The sequence below is a fragment of the Triturus cristatus genome, chromosome 1_2 (assembly GCF_964204655.1).
Source record: "Triturus cristatus chromosome 1_2, aTriCri1.1, whole genome shotgun sequence".
Lineage (NCBI taxonomy): Eukaryota > Metazoa > Chordata > Amphibia > Caudata > Salamandridae > Triturus > Triturus cristatus.
In genome coordinates, this window is record NC_140580.1 from 341,803,994 (window position 1) to 341,824,870 (window position 20,877).

The following is a 20,877-nucleotide window of genomic DNA, read 5'->3' on the forward strand; positions in this document are numbered from 1 at the left end:
CAGGGGGTACTCCACCAGACCCCAACACCCCTTTCGGGCGGCCCAGGGGAGCGAGGTCCCGGGTAGGAGTAGGGGGGGGGTCTGAGAGAAAAGGAGTGTGTTGGGACTTTAATAAACGCACCTGCACGAGGGCCCCTGGCACCTGTAAATTCAGACATGCATGTTCAGTCTGCGGTCACCCCTCCCACCCCGAGTCATCTTGCAGGTCTAAGCAGGGCAACCACAGTCAGAGGGGGAGGGGGAGGCCAGCGTAGTTCAGATATTTTGGATATCCCCACCCCTATGGATGTTTTTGCAATGATCCCTTGGTTGAATAGGTACCCGAATCACACAGCGTCCACTCTACTTCAGGACGGTTTTTCCCAAGGTTTTAGGATTCCGGCAGGGGGGTACACAGGTAGCGTACATTGCAGGAATCAACTGTCAGTACAGCATAACCCCGTAGTGGTGTCTGCTAAGATCAGCAAGGAACTGTCCTTGGGTAGGATAGCTGGGCCTTTCCAGAAGGTGCCGGTCCCCAATTTTGTGTGTTCTCCATTAGGGGTAGTACCCAAAAAAGAGAAAGGGGAGTTCAGGCTGATTCACAACCTGTCGGCGCCTAGAGGAGCATCATTGAATGATGCGATTGATGAGGGGATGTGTAGTGTAAAGTATGCCTCATTCGACTAGGCAGTTGACCTGTTGCGGGCACTGGGGCCAGGGGCGATGATGGCAAAATCAGACATAGAATCTGCTTTCCGTCTCCTCCCAGTCCATCCTCGGGACTACCATCTCTTAGGTTTCGCCTTCGATGGTAAGTTCTATATGGATAAATGCATGCCCATGGGCTGTTCCATCTCATGTGCCTACTTTGAGACGTTTAGCTCATTTTTGGAATGGGCCGTGAGAGAGGCGACGGGCCACCAGCAGGTTATGCATTATCTGGACGATTTCCTTTTCTTAGGTGCGGCGGGATCTCAGGAGTACGCTTGGGCGTTACAGGAATTTTGTGTGCTCATGCGGGCTTTTGGGGTCCCGCTAGCGCCGGGGAAGACGGTTGGACCGTCCACCTGTTTGGAGTTTCTTGGTATCGAAATTGACTCAGTGGAAGGATGCTTCAGGTTACCCATGGACAAAGTGTCTAGGTTTAGAGCCACCCTACGTCAGTGCCTACGCAAAGACAAGGTTACATTGCAACAACTACAGGAGGTCGTGGGGCAACTGAATTTTGCCCTGCGGGTCATCCCAATGGCGCGCCCTTTCTCGCGCTCCATTGCCCAAGCTATGAAAGGGTTACGGGAAAAACATCACCACACGAGGTTGTCATCTGAGGTTCGCCAGGACATGCTTATTTGGATGGCATTCCTGGAGGATTTTAATGGCAGAGTTGTGTGGTCAGGTCCTCCCGCCACATCAGCAGAATTGGGCTTATGGACGGACGCTGCGGGGAGTGAGGGCTTTGGTGCCATCCTGGGGACCAAGTGGGTCGCCCAACGGTGGCCGGCGGAATGGAGAACTCGGGGTCTGACCGCCAATATTGGCTTTCTGGAACTCTTCCCGATATGGGTAGCATTGATGGTCTGGCCGGAACACTTACACAATCAATCCGTGGTGTTCTGGTCGGATAACATGACAGTTGTGGAATGTATAAACCAGCAGGGGGCACGCTGTCCATTAATACTGCGCTTAATAAAGGAGATTGTGTTGCAATGCTTAAAATGGAATGTGGTTTTCAGAGCCAAACATGTCCCTGGCATCCTCAACAATGCAGCTGACTCCCTTTCTCGCTTTAAAATGCAGGTTTTCAGGGAACATCTTCCTGCAGCAGACCCTCAGCCAGCGCAATTCCCAGCAGTACTTTGGCAGATTGGTGCCCCAGATTACAGGACCTCGTGGTTGCTAGCTTAGCCCCCAGGACCAGGGCAGCTTACGAAGGGGCGTTTTGTCTTACCGGGCCTTTTTGGGGCAGGAATGGGAGGTTAGGTGGGCTCAGGAGGACAGCTTCGCAGCTTACCTAGAATCGATGCACAGGGAAGGGCGCTCAGTGGCGGCTGCGAGCAGACATAGGGCGGCGGTCTCCTTCTTCGCGCAGGGTAAGGGCATGCGAGATCCCACTAACACCTTTCTGGTACGCAAGGCCTTGAGGGGTTGGCGCCGTATACAGGGTTACCAGGGTGATAAGAGAAGGCCCATTGGACTGGCATGGCTGACAGCCTTATTGGGGGCGCTGCACGGTGTATGTAGCTCGCAGTGGGAGGGACTTTTGTTCAAAGCTGCATTTTCCCTGGCCTTTTATGGGGCTTTGAGGGTTGGGGAGTTAGTGGCTAGGTCGAAAGCGGATAGGGTGGGCGGACTACAGTGGTCTGGTGTGAAGATCAGGGAGGACGTGATGCGGATAACAATTCAGAGATCGAAAACTGATCAGGATTCTAGGGGTCACACCATAGTGCTCCACCGGGCTCGGGCCAACCCTTGCTGTCCGGTTTCTCACGTGGAGGCCTTCTGCAGGCAGCAAGAGGGCACGGCGGGGGGCGCACTGCTGTGTCACGCCGATGGGACACCATTGACTAGGTACCAGTTTAGACGAGTCTTGGAGCTAACGGTAAGACTGGCAGGTTTCGATCCAAAGGAATTCGGCACCCACTCATTTAGGATTGGGGCAGCAACCGAGGCAGTGGCAAGGGGTCTCTCAGTTGAGACTGTTAAGAGACTGGGGAGATGGTCGTCCGAACGTTACAAGAGTTATGTATGAATTGACATGTTGTGACAAAACGGTGCTCACGCTTGGTATGTTTTGGTTTTTTGCAGTTTCTCAAGCCTGTCACGCAGGGGAGGAACTCGTCACCGGGCACCGACGGCCGACACCAGCACAGCACGGAGGACACAGGAAATTGGTGACTTGGATTGTGGGCCACTCTTATGTTAGGCGTGCGGAATATGTTTTTCTTTCAGGAGACCGTAGGACGAGGGCGGCGCAAAAGGGGTTTGATATCTCATTTTTCGGGAGGGGGGGTTTATGCCTCAGCCAGTTTCGGAATTTTTTCCGGGGACTCTTAGCTCAGCAGCGGCCCCCCCCGTCAGTGGTGATACTTCACCTGGGGGAGAATGATTTGGCCAAATTGGGGAGGCGCGTGCTTTTTGAGGAGATCATTTCCACTGCGGGGTGGGTGGCCAGGACTTGCCCGGGTTCCACAGTAGTTTGGTCTCAACTTATCCCTCGGTGGCAGTGGCGAGGGGGGGTCTCGGTCAGGGCGTTGAATCACTCGGTACGGAGGATCAACACACAGTTGGACAAATTATTTCGGGCCCCCCAGTTGCAGACGATTCCACATGGGTGTATCTGGGGCGAGCATTTTTACTTGAGGGACGGGGTGCACTTGACTGAGGCAGCGAACGTCTTGTGGTCTAATAATGTCTGGGCCTGGTTGGAGGGATTTGCAAAGTAAGCGCACTCCTGGTTTAGGTCTAGGTAAAGGGGGAGGCCAGATCGTCGGTTAACAATGCTGGCCTGTGGCGGTAAGGTCATGACCGGTGAGCAACTATTTGAAGGTCTGAGGGGGCGGGCATCATCCTAGGGAGGTGCCCGCCCAGGGTGAGGGGCCATTGGCCCCTCCTAGAACTTCAGGGGCAAGGTAACTGGTGCTTCAAAGGTGCGCGGGTTGGGGAGTCACGCTTTCCTTAGGCTGGTAGCCACCCCGCACGCGCATACTCATGACGTCACCGGATGGCGCAGAGTAAGGGCCCTCCTTTAGTGGGTAAATGAAGTTCACGGCGTGGACCGGGTAATTACCGGGCCCGGCTGCGCATGCGCACACCTGTAGGGGAGGCGCAGCTAGTAGGACCTGACACTGGTTAGCGACCTTGCCATATGGCCCAGAAATGTTAGTATACAAAAATGCAGAGTAGGATGTTAGACTCGGTTAGGAAACAATCTGTATTAGAGTCTTTGTTAAGGATAGTCACTCACACCTGTTGACAATAATGTATCAAATGTCCTGCTGATTTTTGTATAACTGTTTATCATGCAAATTATAAAATTTATTGTTTTATAACTTAATAAATACGGCCGGGGGGTCTCGCGACCTCCCGCCTTCCAAAGATACCACGTCTATGTTCTGTGTCCGGGGGTGGTGAGGTCATAGGGGGAGGGCGGTAGCCAGTCACTGACCATGTGGAAAGGGGGGGCTCTTGGCCCCCCCGCCTGCATGGCGGTGCGGCGACCTCCCCCGTCCTTCCGGACTTCTCGGTGGTGGGGCGTGTCCACTGGGGCGCGCCCTGCCACCGATTGGTTGCCACCGTGACCCGGATGTCGTGAATCGACGTCCGGGTCGGAGGGGAGGGGGGCGGGCCACTATGGGATAAAGAGGCGGGGAGCGCCCAGGTGACCCCCTTGTTGCCTGGATGCTCCCCCACAACGGACGTGCCCCGGCGTTCGGGGTTTCAATTTTCCCCACCCACCATCCCTGGAGTACGCGGTTGATGCGTTACTAGTCCGAGTAGTGGGCATTTGGCGCGGTAAACTGTTTTGAAATGTTAGTTTCTGATGAGGTTTTCTTTTAGGACTTTTTCCCCCATTGTAGTGATCAATATTGTATTCGTGAAGTTATGTTCTTGTTTATGCTTTCTCGTAGGCCTTTTTCTCCCAAGGTAGTGAATGATACTGTATTATGTGTAACTGGTGCAGTTGTGTTTAGGCCCTTCTTTCCCTTGTAGCTTTATGGTGTTATACATGATGTGTGATTTTAGTCAGTGTAGTTGTCCTTTAGAATTTTTTCCCATAGGTCGTCGTATTTATTAGGTATGGGGCATGCGGGAAGGTCATGACCGGTGAGCAACTATTTGAAGGTCTGAGGGGGCGGGCATCATCCTAGGGAGGTGCCCGCCCAGGGGGAGGGGCCATTGGCCCCTCCTAGAACTTCAGGGGCAAGGTAACTGGTGCTTCAAAGGGGCGCGGGTTGGGGAGTCACGCTTTCCTTAGGCTGGTAGCCACCCCGCGCGCGCATACTCATGACGTCACCGGATGGCGCAGAGTAAGGGCCCTCCTTTAGTGGGTAAATGAAGTTCACGGCGTGGACCGGGTAATTACCGGGCCTGGCTGCGCATGCGCACACCTGTAGGGGAGGCGCAGCTAGTAGGACCTGACACCGGTTAGCGACCTTGCCATATGGCCCAGAAATGTTAGTATACAAAAATGCAGAGTAGGATGTTAGACTCGGTTAGGAAACAATCTGTATTAGAGTCTTTGTTAAGGATAGTCACTCACACCTGTTGACAATAATGTATCTAATGTCCTGCTGATTTTTGTATAACTGTTTATCATGCAAATTATAAAATTTATTGTTTTATAACTTAATAAATACGGCCGGGGGGTCTCGCGACCTCCCGCCTTCCAAAGATACCACGTCTATGTTCTGTGTCCGGGGGTGGTGAGGTCATAGGGGGAGGGCGGTAGCCAGTCACTGACAATGTGTATTTTGAAACTTTTCAAAAGTATTTTCGATAGTCTGCAGACAGCGGAAGTTAGACACGCGGTATGTAGCTCATGACTTTATTTGAGATAAATACATATTTTTTTAAACTATGTTTAGAGTAGTAGCGAAACATAAGAAGAGCCTTGGTTATCGATATCACCGTGTGCATACACAGTTTTCTGAAAAACAAAATGCAGTGCAGAAGCCATAATGGGAAAAAAATGCTTCTCATTTTCAAAGATGACAAACAATGAATCTCCCTCTTTTTCCTGCCCCTCTCTCGTTCCCTGAAGCTATTTAAGTGACAAACAAGAACTTGTCAGAGAGACACACGAGGAAGGTTTCGCAGACGACTGCACTCTACCAACAGCCTTCCTTCGGACTGAGCCTGTTGAGCCACCGTCCTCACAGAAGCTCCTGGACAACGCTCTGGTGAGACCCTCACACCGTAGCAAAGTGCCACTCACACACCTTCAGACACTCTCACACATTGCACGTAGTTTTCCTCCCTCCGTTCACCCTTTGTCACTGTTTTCCCGTCGTTATCTTCCCCCTTTTGTGTTTTTCTCTGTCTTTTACTGGGTGAAAGACTGATGAGGGAAAATAAGTGCCTATCACGAAGTGCCACCTGCAAACACCGGCTCAAATTAAGCACTGTTCGCACTTGCCACTGCCTTTATTTCTAATTTACATCCTCCACAGTACCTTGTCTTTACTTACGTAAGACGTTGGTCGACTTTAGCTAAGCATGACAGCTTCTATTTTTGTTACTGCTGATCCACGGTCATTGCTGTCCCACTCTGGTGTGTATAGTATTCTCTTCAGGTTGATTATTATGTATCACATCCAAGCGTTTGCAGTATATTTATTTACAATTTAATTGAAATGCACAGTAAAATGCTTTAATGTTCCACTTGTGGGAATGACTCGTCATTGGCTTAGGATATCTGCTGTTGACCTCGGACACCATTACCTGCCCATTGTGATAACCCAAGCCCTCGGAAAGTGATCTATGTTTTATGGGAGGCGGGGCTTTTGGTTTTATCCTCTCACTCTTCAGGTGCACATGTATATACCATGACTCGTCATATAGCGAGTACTGCATATACAAATACATCACAAAACTTTATTCACCGTGCATATCGTAAATTTAACCAGCAAATTGCAGGCCCGGTAGCAATCTCGAGGAAGTGCACAGGTGACTCTGTATAAAACCTGTGTTCTCTGCCCCTGAAATATTATGGAATGTGATCCCCACGACTCGATACTGACTATAGACAACCGATAGCTGCTTCACTGAACTGTTCTTATCCTTTGGGTCTCTCTGCAACTCAGTGAGTGTTTTACTTGTAGTTTTTCGCAGCAACACTCATTTTTGTTTTTAATTGTTTTTAATGATATTCTGCTGCTATGTGGTTTTAAAATACGTAGTTTTATTATATTTTGGTCATTTTAATCTCTCAGTTTTGTATATGTATGATATGTATGTTCTGCTTTTATGATTATACTTTTAATCAAATAAAGTTCGTCTACAGCTGTTATCACAAAACAAGATACAAGTTTTAATAAGGGCGGAGTGGATGGGGCAGGGGATGTGTCTAGTGTTATTGAGCTTCCGGTTTTCGTCATGGGTCACGGAAACAAGCAGCGTACTCGGCTGCTGTTACAGGGATCTTCGAGGGTTTAATGGACCCTGGCTAGAGCCATACTCAGCCTTTTCTTCTTTGAAAAGCCACGTTATACTATTACAACACCAAAAGCTAGTGGATCGTTTATTTCAATAGTTCCAATTTGGATTATTTTTGGGAGAATATTTCCTTTATACGCTAGTCGGGACGGAAGTACAACCGGCAGAGTGATCGAATATTTTGTTGTATCTTGCCATAGAGCCCTGAAGAAGTTGTGGGTTCACACCCTGACGAAACACGTGTTGGCTGGGCATTCGCTCCTCATTAAACCATAAGAAGACAATATACCTGGATTGTTCTGCTGTCATTTCATTTTTTTGATGTGTGGATAGTAAAATGTAACTTGATTTGTTTTGAATTGAGATTACGCAGTACTGTTTTTGCAGTATACAAAAGAGCTTGTGCATAGGTATTTGTAACATAAATTGTTAGGCCTTGTGTCTTTTTGAGAAGTTTATGGTTATCCCTTCGCCTGTAGCACCGTGGGTCACTTAATTTTACATACACCCAGAAGCGCACATGAGTAGGCGCCATCGCATACCGCATAGAACCAAACCCTTTCCTTTTGCATCCGTTAACCATAGGCTGTCAGCGACACACATGTGCAAACAAAGAAAGTGCAGCAATTTAGTGTGTGCAGTGACATGCACTAACGCTAGGAATACTGCTCGGCTCTATACCAATGACGTTTTCTTTTACAGACACATCTGGAGATGCCGTCGTCACTCCTGTCTCTGTTGCTGATATCCTGCCGTAAGTAGTAAACACGCAGCTCTTGATAACAAAGAATGACTTCTGCTGAAATAATCCCAATTTCACCTTCTGTTTCTTCAGTCTTTTTTGATCTCATACAGAGTGCTTGATGCACTAAGGCTCTGGTTGCAAAGCAATTTATGTTTTTGCAAAATACTGGTTTGCACCTCCCACAGCCTATTTTGGGTTGTGGCGGATGTACTGATTTGTCAGTGAGCAAAATCATCTTTCTGTAGGATTCACAAAACTCCTGCCTCACCCATATTAATGACGCCGCATTCCCTTTCAGGCCCGGTTCTATGTGGTGTGTCAGGAGGGCCAGGCCCCTCCCCAAGAGAGACCCCCTGGCCCACTCAAGACCCTTTCACAAGTGGGAACCTCACAGTTTCTTTGTTTCTAATCTGAATTTCATGATATCAAGCATTTATTTAGGTGCCTTTTACAGCGCATAGACAGGGGCGGCTTCCATGCCCCTCTCCCCCCCTTATAGCCAGCAGAGGCAAAGAACAAAAATAAAATTATAATAAACAATTTTATTATCATTTTATTTTTCTTCCTGCAGGCTGCGAGCTGAGGGAGGGGCTTGGCCATCCATAGTGGGCTGCAGCACCAGGGATTGGTGGGCACCCTCATGGTACTTAGCTTTTCTCCTATCCGAGCTGTGTTGTACAGCTGGGTGGAGAACCAACTCCTAGTCCATGTCTGAGCGCCAACCCATGACGCTCAGACCAATCCCAGCACTGCTCTCATCCTGGGAATAGTATTCCCAGCATAAGAGAAGCACTGGGATTGGGAGCCTGCGCAGTGTGCAGAAATTCCTGGACGGAACGTGAGGATTGGGAGCAAGGCGGCGGCCATCGGAGCAGGTAAATGCTATTTTCTTTATTCATAATTCTGCTTGTGTTCCCCTTCCCTCTGCCCCACCATTTCGCAATATGAGTGGCTGCTCCTGGACAAGTGAAAAATCAGCAATGAGAGAAAAAAAATGGGCAGATACAGAGGGAAAAAGAACGGAAGGTGAAAGGAAGGGTCACAGGAAGGAAGGAAACAAAGGAAAAGATAAAAGGAAGGTGAAAGGTAGAATGAAAGAGTAAATGAATGACTGGATGGAGTGAGAGGATTGACTGGCAAAAGTGTGCATGGATGGGAGTGTTGGAGCATGCACAGTTGAAGAAGAATGAATTAATGGATGATTAAAAGATAGATGGATACATGAACATATTGATGAGTGAGTGGGTGAAAAGATGGATTGGGCAATAGGTGGGTATATGTAAAGGTGAAAATATGGACAAATGGATGGGCAATAGTTAGAAAGATAATGGATGGATAGATGGAAGGTGAGTGAAAGGAACTCTTCTTGGGAAGCTTGCATTAGCTCACTAAGCGTGCTCGGTCTGATTTGAGATAGGTATCAAGTGGGGGGTATTTTAATTTTCTGGCTACTCCTTGCCTGAGACATTCCCTTTACAACATCAGAGGAGACTGCATGCTCATATCAAAAGGTGGTTGAGTTATAGGAAAGAAATAATCTGAAAAGGATGAATGCAGAACAAGAAAAGTAAATGAAAAGGTACATACATTTGCAATGCATGTCTTGTTAGTGGTTTCATTACTAACTTACAGTGGTATATGAAAAATAAATATTAGGTGAACAAACACAATATTTCATCTAATGTCAGGTTAACTGAAGAACATTCAAAATTAGAAGTCAGGAATGAGAGAAAAGGATTGTATCAGAAGGGCTTTAAAGAATGCTCTTCTTTATAATAAACTTTATGAGTTTTAAGGAATAACAGTGAAAAACACAAAGAGTCACTGGCAAGCCTCTGTGGTCAATGGAATTTAGAGACATCACTGGAGCTCTGTCCCATAACATACAACTGCCCAGTTCAATTAATCTGGTCCTGCAAGGTGATCGACCCCCAAGCTCTTCCAATCCAACTCCACTTGAAATCAGCAATCTGAAGGATATGTTTTCATGGCTGATCTCACATTACATAACAGTTTTTAGATGGTACATGGAAGATCACCGAGAACAGTTAAATATGATGAGATTTTCTACAGAGGAACATTGTTGTATATAGTCTCTGATTTTAGAGAACGTTTGGCAGCATCAGAACGATAAGGGGGAAAAAGTACTACGTGAATTCATAGAAAAACAAATACATAGAAACCACATTGGAGGAAACCAAATCATGGAAACCAATTTTAAGGAAATACAAAAAAATTAACATTTTGCATTTTGAAGGAAAGAAAATTTTAAAGCAAATCCAAAATTACATTAAACTTGGGTGGAGTCTAGGACTACAGAGGGGTTTTTGCACTCAGGAATGGATCATGTTTAAGGTGATGAAGGGATTCTTATAGGTCAGGAATAATTAGCGTTAGGGCATAGAATGGGGTTTTTAAGGTTCACAGATAAGTGGAGTGCTGGGGTGGTGAGGGAATTTTAGGGTTCACAAATGCGTGGTGTTTCGGTGTGTGAGGTGCTTTTAGGTTTCAGGGACTGTATGGATGTCAAGACATTATAGGGTTCATGGATAGGTGGAGTTTAGGGCTGGTGAGGGTTTTTAAGGTTCAATTATGGGTAGTGGCTGGGATGGTGAAGAGTTTTTAGGGTTCAGGGTGGGGTGGAGTTTAGGGAGATGCAAGGGTTTTTAAAGATTCATGGATGGGTGGAGCTTTGATTTAGAAAGGAGTTTTTAGGGTTCAGGGATTAGTTGTTTAGGGTAATGAGTTCTTATGGGTCATAGATGGCTGATGTTTAAGGGCGGTGAGGGTTTTTTAGAGTTTAAAGAAGGCTGGAGTTTGGGTGTGCTGATGTGTTTAAAGGGGTAAGGGATGGGTGGGGTTTATGTGTAGAACGCGGTTCTAGGGTTCAGGAATGGGTGGTGTTAGGGCTAGTGAGTGATTTTAGGGTTCAGGGATGGTGGATTTTTGGGGTAGAAAAGGCTTTTGGGCTTCAGGAGGAGTGTTGTTTATGTTTGGTGAGGGGTTTTAGGGGATGGGGTTGATGGTGTTTAGGGGTTGTGAGGGGTCAGCGATGGATGTTGTGTTACAAGTAGTCTTGGGTCAGAGAATTAAAAGCATCTGAAGTAATTGTCTGACAGTATAGACAATATAAATATTAAATAATGCCCTATGAAGTAAGCGACTGGAATAAATATCTACAACAAAAATGTTTCTGAAACTAAGACCTCCAACCATTGTATTTACACAAAATAAATAAGCATTGAAAAGTCAATTTTGACCAAGAAGACTTTCTATGAATTGGTTTCTATGAAAACGTAAATTCCATTCATTCTGAAAATTTCCATTCACAGTTTAGATGAAATGGTTTCTCAGTAATTGTATTACATGAAATCGTTTTTCTATGAAATCACATGCAACTGTGGGAAACAGCATGAGTAATTCAGTGGCGCTATAGATAAGGTAAACAACATCCCCATTAAGCTTCCTGGTCCTTGGAAAAACTTTCAGGCGAGTGAGAATGGGAAGTTTCTGCAAGGCTCGAGTTAAAAACAGCACCCGACCGGCTAGCAAAACAGATAAAAGAGTTTGCAATGACTGAATGAGCTTTTCACAAAAATAAGTTGTACCAACTAATGGCAACAAAGAAAAACTAGCTGCAAATCTCTTTTGAGACAACAAGCAATCTGCCTACTCCTCACCCACCTAATTCATTCACTACTGAACCAATCTGATTGCACAACACCCAGTTTTCTAAACAGACTGTGGAACAGTGGTTATGACTAAATATTCACTGCTGGCTTGGCACATTCGGTGACACAAAGAGAACAAAAAAAGATACACCCAAGCTAGCATAGAGAACAAGAAGAGGCTGCGCAGCTCGGGGAAGTGACCACTTGACCTGCTTGCAGGAAAAGTAAGAAGAGCTTGCCATTTGCCCACTCCCCATGCTTCTTCTTGGCCCTCCCAGATCCAGAATCCAGGAACCGGGCTGGTTTCCCTTACAAAACCCACAGAAAGGCTACAATGCAGGGATGGAGGCTGCATGAGGCAGCAAACCTACATCTCTACATGTGTTTTTGTAAGAAGCTGACACTACAGTTCTGTTTCCTTAAAAGAACAGGGGCTGCAAGGTAGACAAAAATAGTAGCACCACGAAAATGACACTGAGGGAGCATGCAGCGAACCCCTGGACTGTTGAAGACCTACATTCAGAAAGTGAAAACTGTCCCTCTTGGACAGCTCAACCTTTGAAGATGTATATGATTCTCCTTCAGATGTTGGCATTCGTTCACTGGTTTGCGGCCCCAAAAGAAGTTTCAAACCATTGGTACATTTCATTGCAATTCACAAGAAGAGGGGGCCATCCTCTGTGCTTGAGGTGTTGCAATCACAATGCTGGCCATTTTGAGTTTCATAGGCTTGCACCCACAAACTCCTTTCATTCATGAGGCCCTGAGTTGTCTATTACACTTTAATTGAATTCATAAATAATTTAGTTTTGGGGCTAAAATCGGAGAGCCTTTTCATCTTTGCATTAATATCAACTTCTCAGTTGTACACTTTAAGTGTTTATTGATGGAATCTGATTTGTGTCCAAGTATAAAATCTGATTAGAATTCTTGTGAAACACCTTGTGCATAAGTTTTTATGGCCTTGATTAAATTAAGGTGTTTCTGAAGAATAATTCTGAATATTCACTTCAGAAACCTTCTTTATTCAATTCCTTACTCCTCTGGAGTATATTCAGCGCTACTAAAAAGAGACATAAAAGCTAATTTTTCGCAAGTTGGCTGGCATTATGCCCTACAAGGACATCAGAGGACCAATCACCCTATTTAGAGATTTCCACCTACATGGTGGGGATCTTTAAGCATGAAGTGGAGTTGCTGGTGCCGCATCTCCACAGTAGGATGATGCCAATGCTGAGTGTGAGCCATGCTGGTTTAGCTCTACTCAAATGTGTGTGTTTTATCAAATAGTCCAAAGAAGAAGTTTTTGAAAATCAAACAATCAACTGCTCGACCTGCTATGACTTTCTACCTATGCGTCTGAGCCATTGATTGATTTCTCTGCCTAGAGACCACCGTGAGCCGCAGGACGGTCCCTGGCACATCCTGTGGTGGACAAAGCATCGGAAAACTACTCGTAGGGACAGAGAAATTGCCTAGAAGCAACTGCTGAGATGCCTCATTTATTCTGCCGCCATGGAGATTCGAAGCCCACAATCCCAAGAAATTGACCCTTTGACACTCATGCCCATTTCCTGCTACCTGTCTTCTGCCGGTGGGCATACTTGGCAGTCAGCCACACCACGCCGCTGGAGCTTGGAGCCTGCCAGAGCACTTTGGGGCCGGTGATGGCACAAGCCAGACATTTTACGGCCTCAGTGATCACTGTCAAGAGTGAAGGAGGAGGCGGCGTGAAGAGTAGTGGTGGCTCAGCCCATACCTTGGTAGCCTAAGTAGGTACCCGCTTATTGCCTTGAGGGGTGTGTAGCCATGGGTCCCAATGGATCCGTCATTTTGGAAGGAGAAGTTCAGAGTTTATATTTTCAGAAGGATTTCTCATGCCCTCAGTCAAGCTGCATGCTTTCTGTATGCATCTTGACATTTGGCCTCTTCGTACAGGAACTCTGTTTGGGTCTAGGCACAGGCACCTAGAGTGTGGCAATAGTGGACCTGCATGCTCGTGCCCCGTGTTGGCCGCTCCTGTGGCCTTTCACACTGTGAATTGAGCCTTCCACTGGTTTTTGAGTCTCTCAGCCAGGCTACAGAAGGTGAAGTCTCTTTCAAGGAGAGGCCCATTGGAGATTGGTAAATCACCATCTGAAGCTATGACTTATTCAGGAAATGAGTGCTTTCGAAACCAGTCTGCTATGGTCAGGGTTGCATACTGAGCTCGATACCACAGAGAACATTTACCAGGGTGGAAGTAGTATTCTGAACCGAAGACTTTATCTTCCTCCCTTTGCTTTATCCATTTTAGGGCACCTAAAAACTGAGTGGATGTTGAGCAGAGGTGAGTATTGATTAGTGGTGGAATTGAGCTGCGGTCCATGCAGGTAAGAGCAGCGGGGCGATGGGGCGGGTGGGGGGTGGGGGATTTCAACAGATGATAAGGGAAAATGAATTATTTATTTCATTTTCCCTCGTAATCGTCTGTTGCAATACACCCCGTCCACACCAGGCCCCACCACTCTTACCTGCACGAGGCGCGGCTGGTAGAATTAAATTACTGAAACATTAAACCTTTAAGAAAATAGAGCATTGTGGGTTTCAGAATACTTGGGAGCTGTGATAATGGAAAACCTCAACTATCTGCATGCACCCTTAGGTCCGGTAAAGATCGAGTAAGATTTAAAGTAAAAAAGGAAGTACAGTGAAGTGAAGTTACTGGATATTTTAGATCACTTATTTGAGAACATTTTACAGCCTTCAAAAGAGAGATAAACAGACATTAGATCACCTCTCTCAAGCTCTATTAGAAAAATGTATAACAACACATTTCGAGTTTTCTAAGGGGGTGAAAACACAACAGTGTTCACCTTTATCTGATGATCCGTTATATATCCCCGAGTCCAGCATTTCTTAAAATACTACAATTCAAGGTTTAAGGGAATTAGGTGGTTCAGATATGTTAGCCTCCAATGGCAGGATAACAAGACCTAAATTATCATCAGCCCCATGGCTGCAATACATAATTCAAGATGGGATCTTGGAGCCAACTCATACATCAGAAGGAGATAATCCTTAATGACTGAGTAGCATTACATTTCAGAGGATGTTAGAGTAAAGGATGTTGGTCTTTAGATAACCGTACTTCGCCATCTTTATTACCTCAAGTTTAAATATGAATCCAACATCGTCCTCGGCTTTATCAGATGTATTATTGTTTATGCGAGGGACATTACACAGCATGTTAGAGACGTTGGTATTAGTAAATACGATCAACAAACCCATTCTAATCTCCTTCAGAATATGAAAGGCGAATTTACAAAAGTTAATACCTGTCTGCCCACATTAATAAAACCAGTAATTGAAACCTAATAACACCATGGGCAACTCATTAGGAAGGACTGATAAGGATTAAGATACGCATTCTAAAGTATTAAGTTGAAACCCCTTTTTATCGAGGAACAAGTTAACAATGATTAATGTGTAGGATTAATTCTAGTGAATATTTATTGACACCAGAAATCAAAATCTAATTTGAATAATTTCCTGAATAAACTTCAAATCATATTTTAAAACAGAAGATCGGAATGCGTAGAAGATATCCTGATTATAGCTGGAGATTTTATTCTGAAAATCAAATCGACGAAAGTGGATGAAGTATTAAAAGATCTTCTTGAAATGTGTAACATCCCCATTACAATCTTACCGGCAGTACCTCACTAGAATGAAGTGAGCCATGTGTATGACTGGCTAGGGAGAAGTGGATCAATAAGCCTAATTGGCTGATTTGATTATTTATGATAGCCCAATGGCAGATAGCTTTTTGCTTTGGTTCTTATCACTGCCCGATTTACTATATATTTGTTCCTGATGTCTTTACATTTCTTCATGATTTTATTATAATGAGACATGAAGGTAGTGATCATTGTGTATTACAGGGCATACTAGTTTTAAAGAATATAGCATTAACAGATAGGGTGTTAATATAAGAAATGGATTTTCCAAGAAAATCAGAGGCACAACTTGATCCAAGACCACTTCATATACTTGCAGAACACCAACTGCCTTCTGAAACATGTAATAATTTCTGTTCTCACAGGAATTAAACTAGCCTGGTTTGCTTCAGTAATTGATAGTGTGCTTGCATTTTTGCAAATACCAGCAAGCATAATCAGCAAGGTGAGGAATAATAATTTATGCAATAAATCAATGGTATGGTTTGATCAAGAATGTAGAGAGCATAAGAAATCCCTTCAGAAACTGCAGCAGGTATACAGGATAGGCTCAAGGGATATCAATGTAGAACAAATACAAAGAATGAAAAGACAGTGTAGTAGACTCGTTAGAAAATAGAAGGAGACATTTTGTAATAATCAATAGAATGAAATGTTGGCAGCAATACAGATGAAAGCAGAAATAATTTGGGGGATTGATAAACAATTTATTTGATGTAAATGCTGTTGCACCATGCCATATAATAGAAAATCTGCCAATAATTGGCAACAATATAAAAGGTTTATTTTTACTGAAATGTATAAAGGAAACAGTAATAACTTTTAAACTGAGCAGTGCTGCTGGACTGGATAATGTTTCGGAGATTTAAAAAAAAATGATTATTGATTGGTGGCCAGAAACTCTCCAGATTTTATTTCAGTAGATTGCAAAAATTAGAATTTTCCCCGAACCCTGGATGGGTTCCATTATAAAGCCATCACTGAAAAAAGGTGAAGAGTGAATCCTGAGTAAATATAGATCTATTAGAATTCTTGATGTTCCTGAGAAGATCTTTCCCAAGATTTTGTTGACCAACCATGAGGACTGCATTTGGATAATAATCTATTGCCTTTAGAGCATGTAGGTTTTCAGCAGGCCACTCCACAACTCAGTAGAGCTTTGCAATGTGGGAAATTGTAAAGAAGACCATAGAGGTAAATCAGAGGTTGTGCCGTTTTTTGTGTGGACTTCCATACTGCATTTGAGACAGTAGGTAGAGAAAACTTTTGTTTGGGACAAATTATGCACTTGGAATGTTCCACTGGGTCAACTAAATCTAATTCACGCTCAAGACACGATAATAAGATCCATGTGGAAATGGACTGCTATAAATCTATATAGCAGCTATAAAAAACAAGCATTGGCAAAGTCAACAGGTCTCCATTTTGAACTAATTGACTTTGACAATAGTTCTAGCCATCCTGTACAACATCACCCTCATACTGTGCTGCATGGCTTTTTAATAAGGAAAAAAAGTCATAAATGTCCTATCAAATTATGCAAGCACTTTTTTTCATTTTTTCGATCTGAGGTGGATTGCTAAAAAAACAAACAAAAAGTAGAGCAGGTTGGGGGAAGGAACAAAGAGGGGAGGCACGGTTGTGCGTGAAGCAACATAGAGGTTGTGGTAAAGCAACACAGAAGGGAAAACTAACAGAGACAGAGAGGCCTTTTTCAGCAGAATGCATCTGGTGGCATTTGATGTACACCAAACAACTGTTTAAATAAGCTAATACATCACAGTACTGTTTTCTTCATAATTTATGTGGTTAACGTATTATGTATTGCATTAAGCTGTATGAGAATGTAATTCATTTGTTAGGAAGGGGGCATATCACAAACTTTTTAATAGAACGTAAAAATTGAAGGTTTGTAAATGACCCTTGTTTGCAATTCACATTCGCCTTCAATGCACATCTGCTATTAATTAGGTAGCATTGCACAGACATTAGGCACCATTTAGCATTGGGCAGACTGGCCAAAAAACTGCTGGGATGCCAGATCATTACATGTGGGGCTCCCTGCTGTGCCAGCTGAGTATTTCCGTCTTAAATGCTTCTGCTAGCGTTTCAGGACCACTTTTGGCCTGTTGGGCCACCCCAAAGCATGGGCCTGTTTCTGAAATACAAACAAATAAATTTCGCTGAAGACGTTAACATTGCTTTTTTATTTCCTGCATGGGACATCCATGCAAATTTTGAAGTTCGTAGGCACTAAAAAGCAAAGTATGAAATTATGCTTTAACTGGGACAGTACTTCGAAAGCCTATGGCCACGAGCGGCCCGTGGTGGTAAGAGCGGTGGGGTGAGGAGGTGGTGGTGGATTCAACTGATGCCGCTGAGGGAAAATTAAATAAATAATTAATTTTCCCTCTGTGTCATCAGTCGAATCCCCCCTACCCGCCCACTGCTCTTACCTGCAAGGGCCGCTCCTGCCTATGGCATTGTAGATTCTCTAGCAGCTGGCTCACCAGCAAGATGTTTTGACAACAGATCCAACTGAGCCTACTGAGGTTTTGCTGTTGCTGTTTAAGTAGTTCTACTCCCTAAATGATTGGGAGGGGGGGTGGACCTAAGAGCATGGCAGTTGAGAAACCTGCCACCTTCTGCCACCTTCTGCCATGTTTCCTGTTGTAATCCCTTCTAAATGTGGCACAAAGGGCTGTCATGATATTTCAGGATTCATTTTTGTAAAGTTTGTCTTTGAATTAGTCTTCGTCATACTCCAATAACCACCAAAGAGCATAGAGAAACATACCAAATCAATATATTTTAAAATTATTAACACACTAGGGAATTGATTGGTGGATTTCAGATATGCTTCTTCGTAACAGGCTGGCAAGAAACCCTGGACAATTTCTCTCACACCAGCTTCCCCTGTCATGACTGTAGCACACACAGAGAGGAGTAGTGTGTATAACTCTGTTCAAAATAGGTGGCACGTGCTCAGTGAAAAAATACTGCCCTCACTCACAGAATTGTGACATGCTTCATTATCAAGCTTTCTTCAATACACCCCTGTGCAGACCAACGCCTGGGGTGGAGCAAAATGGAGGGGAAGACAATATAAACATATAAAAATATAAATATTATTAATGGATCCTGGGATCACCGAAAGAAAAAGTGCAGTGAAGATTAAAACTACTTCAGTGGTATCATATATAAGTAATTTATTCCTAGATCCACTGATTAGGGTTAAAAACGTGAAGTATGGTGGTGACAGGAAAGTATTAGGAGTTCCTTCACCCCTCCTTACTGCTAGGTTGTCGACATGTTTCAGCTGCTTAACTTGTGCTTACAATTTCAGGTTACCACAGCATTCATCAGGACTTTCCTGGTCCCAGAATTTTAATCAGTCCCTCAGTACCCCGCGTTTATAGACTCCAGAACAAATTGTTCTCAGAGATAGGGACCCTTTCAGTAACTTACTCCAGATAATCGAATTTCAAATAAGCCATACTTAAACTGGCGAGTAAGAGGAGGAGACACCCTGTACTAACACTTACTCCAAGGTTGGTGCTCCGCCTCGACCTCTTGTCTCGGGCTCGATTGACCCTTCATCAGGAACACGGCTCCCAGATCTCCTAAAGTCTGTGGTAGCAAACATTGGTAATATTTCAATAAGTCTGAGTTCCCAACAGTAACAAACACGTATTGATCCCTCTCAAAACATTTCTGAATGAAATCCGCCCACAACTGAGCTTTGCAATAGTGTCACTGGGTGCCAATAACAACCTATTGCAGCATAGGGAAGCTTAAACCCCAGGGAACCTAAAGTCCATTGGCCAAAAGACCAGCTCTACATTGACCTGTCTGGAAGACTTGCCCATCCTGCCACAGTTCTCATAAGCATACAAAGAAATGTCACAGGGGGTTCAACACACATTAGTTACACCTTGGGTTCTTCTGAATTTGATGGTACTAGTCAAGTGTACAATTTGTTTGTTGTAAGGTATGAAGTCACATTAACTCTATATGGCAATTACAATGCTGTTTATTGTCTAGTTTCCCAACAAGTCACTGTTACAGCCACAATGTTGCCTTTCAGAAGAAACAAATAAATAAAAGAGAAATAAATAATAAGCCCCTCGGGATCCTCCTTCTGTGGTCGTTCCAGGACTCTTTGCCAAGGTAGGTGACAGAGGACATCTAGCTTTCATTTGGCTGTCTGCTTCAAAATATAAAGAAGTCAGGTATCAGTCAGGCAAATGCTTTATTCATGTAGTTTTACCCATGAAAAGACATAAAAACAACAATAAAACAATTTGCAATAAAATCAACATTTAGAAGAAAGTAATAATTACGAGTATAGGCTGACCGTAATAAAAAAACTCATAGCTGTGGTAATGAGTGAGCATATGTGTATCACAAAAAGGTAGCAGTTCCTAATAGGGGAGAGGATAAGTACTCAGTAACCCAGGTGTGGTTAAGAGTGAGGTATAAGTGTCTCCAAAGGATATTTGAGTGTGCTCGTAAGAGTAAGAACTCCTAATATCTTTTTGCCCTCACACACTCTTGCGAGTGTAAAGCATCATCATTGGGCGGTGCTCCTCGTGGGGGTGGCTCTGCAGTCCCTCACGGGCTTTCCAAGAGAGCTCTTTGTTGGAGATCTTTTAAGGAGGTGCTGTACTTGTGCATGTGGGTGTGTGGGTCAAGAAGGTGGGTGAAAGTGAGCTTAAAATTACCTCTCGGTACCTAAATGAGTTTAATTACTGGTCTTTGAGGTAAATTAAAAAGATAATGGGGTTTGGAGACTCGCCTTTTGACTAAATGAGGGGAGGGACTAGTGTGTTCCCACCTGCTCTCAAACCGTAAGCAAAAATGTGTGGTGAGCTAAAAGTGGGTGATGGTCGACATGTTTCGCGCAAAACGACGGTCCCTAATGGATCCCCGTGCGCTTCTTCAGGACCTAGTGCATGTAAACAAAATTGGTGGTAGTCAGGGAAAGAGACACCCTATACAACCACTTTACCTATCGTCAGTTAAGATAAGACGTCTCTGCGTCCGAGACACGTGTTGTGCGTAGTCTAAATAACCGGAACCTGTTGGAGACATAATGAAAGAGAAGAGAGGGGGGGATAAAGGGAGCTGTATATGAGGCTAACACAGCTATAAATATAGTGGACAGACAAAGAAATGCTTAATCTCTCAGGGGCTTCATACTAAGAGGTCCTGTAATTCAGGGTATAGCAGAGAACCAAAAGTGCTGAATCCAATGATTCTGTGTAAGCTAATCAAAGGCCGGGAGGAGAGAGAGGGTAGTGCCCAGGGAGGGTGGCTATCCTGGGTCTACAGGCAAAAAGCAGTAGGCTAATGATGGACAAAGATAGACAATGGGGTAGGCGGTAATAAAGTATCAACATTTGGAGTGGTCCTGCCATAGTGACTGTGGAGTATACGGTAGAGACAAAATTGAGTTTGTCCTCAAGTCCTCATGCTAGAAACCGTCTGGATAGATACAGTGACGGTAAACAAAAGTGGTATGTACACAGTGGTATGTTCAATAGAGAATGGAACGCTATTGTGGTTAGCGTGTGGCGTTAGAGAGGGATAAATTCATGCTAGA

General features: G+C 44.5%; 1 protein-coding gene across 1 annotated transcript in view; it reads left to right on the plus strand.

Annotated features, from left to right (window-relative positions):
• Window positions 1-20,877, plus strand: part of LOC146867288 (uncharacterized) — a 192,288-nt gene that overhangs the window by 6,676 nt on the left and 164,735 nt on the right. Inside the window, exons 2-3 of the mRNA XM_085620769.1 lie at window positions 5,744-5,882; window positions 7,840-7,891. Coding sequence (XP_085476895.1) covers window positions 5,744-5,882; window positions 7,840-7,891 — 191 coding nt within the window. The remainder of the gene's footprint in view (window positions 1-5,743; window positions 5,883-7,839; window positions 7,892-20,877) is intronic.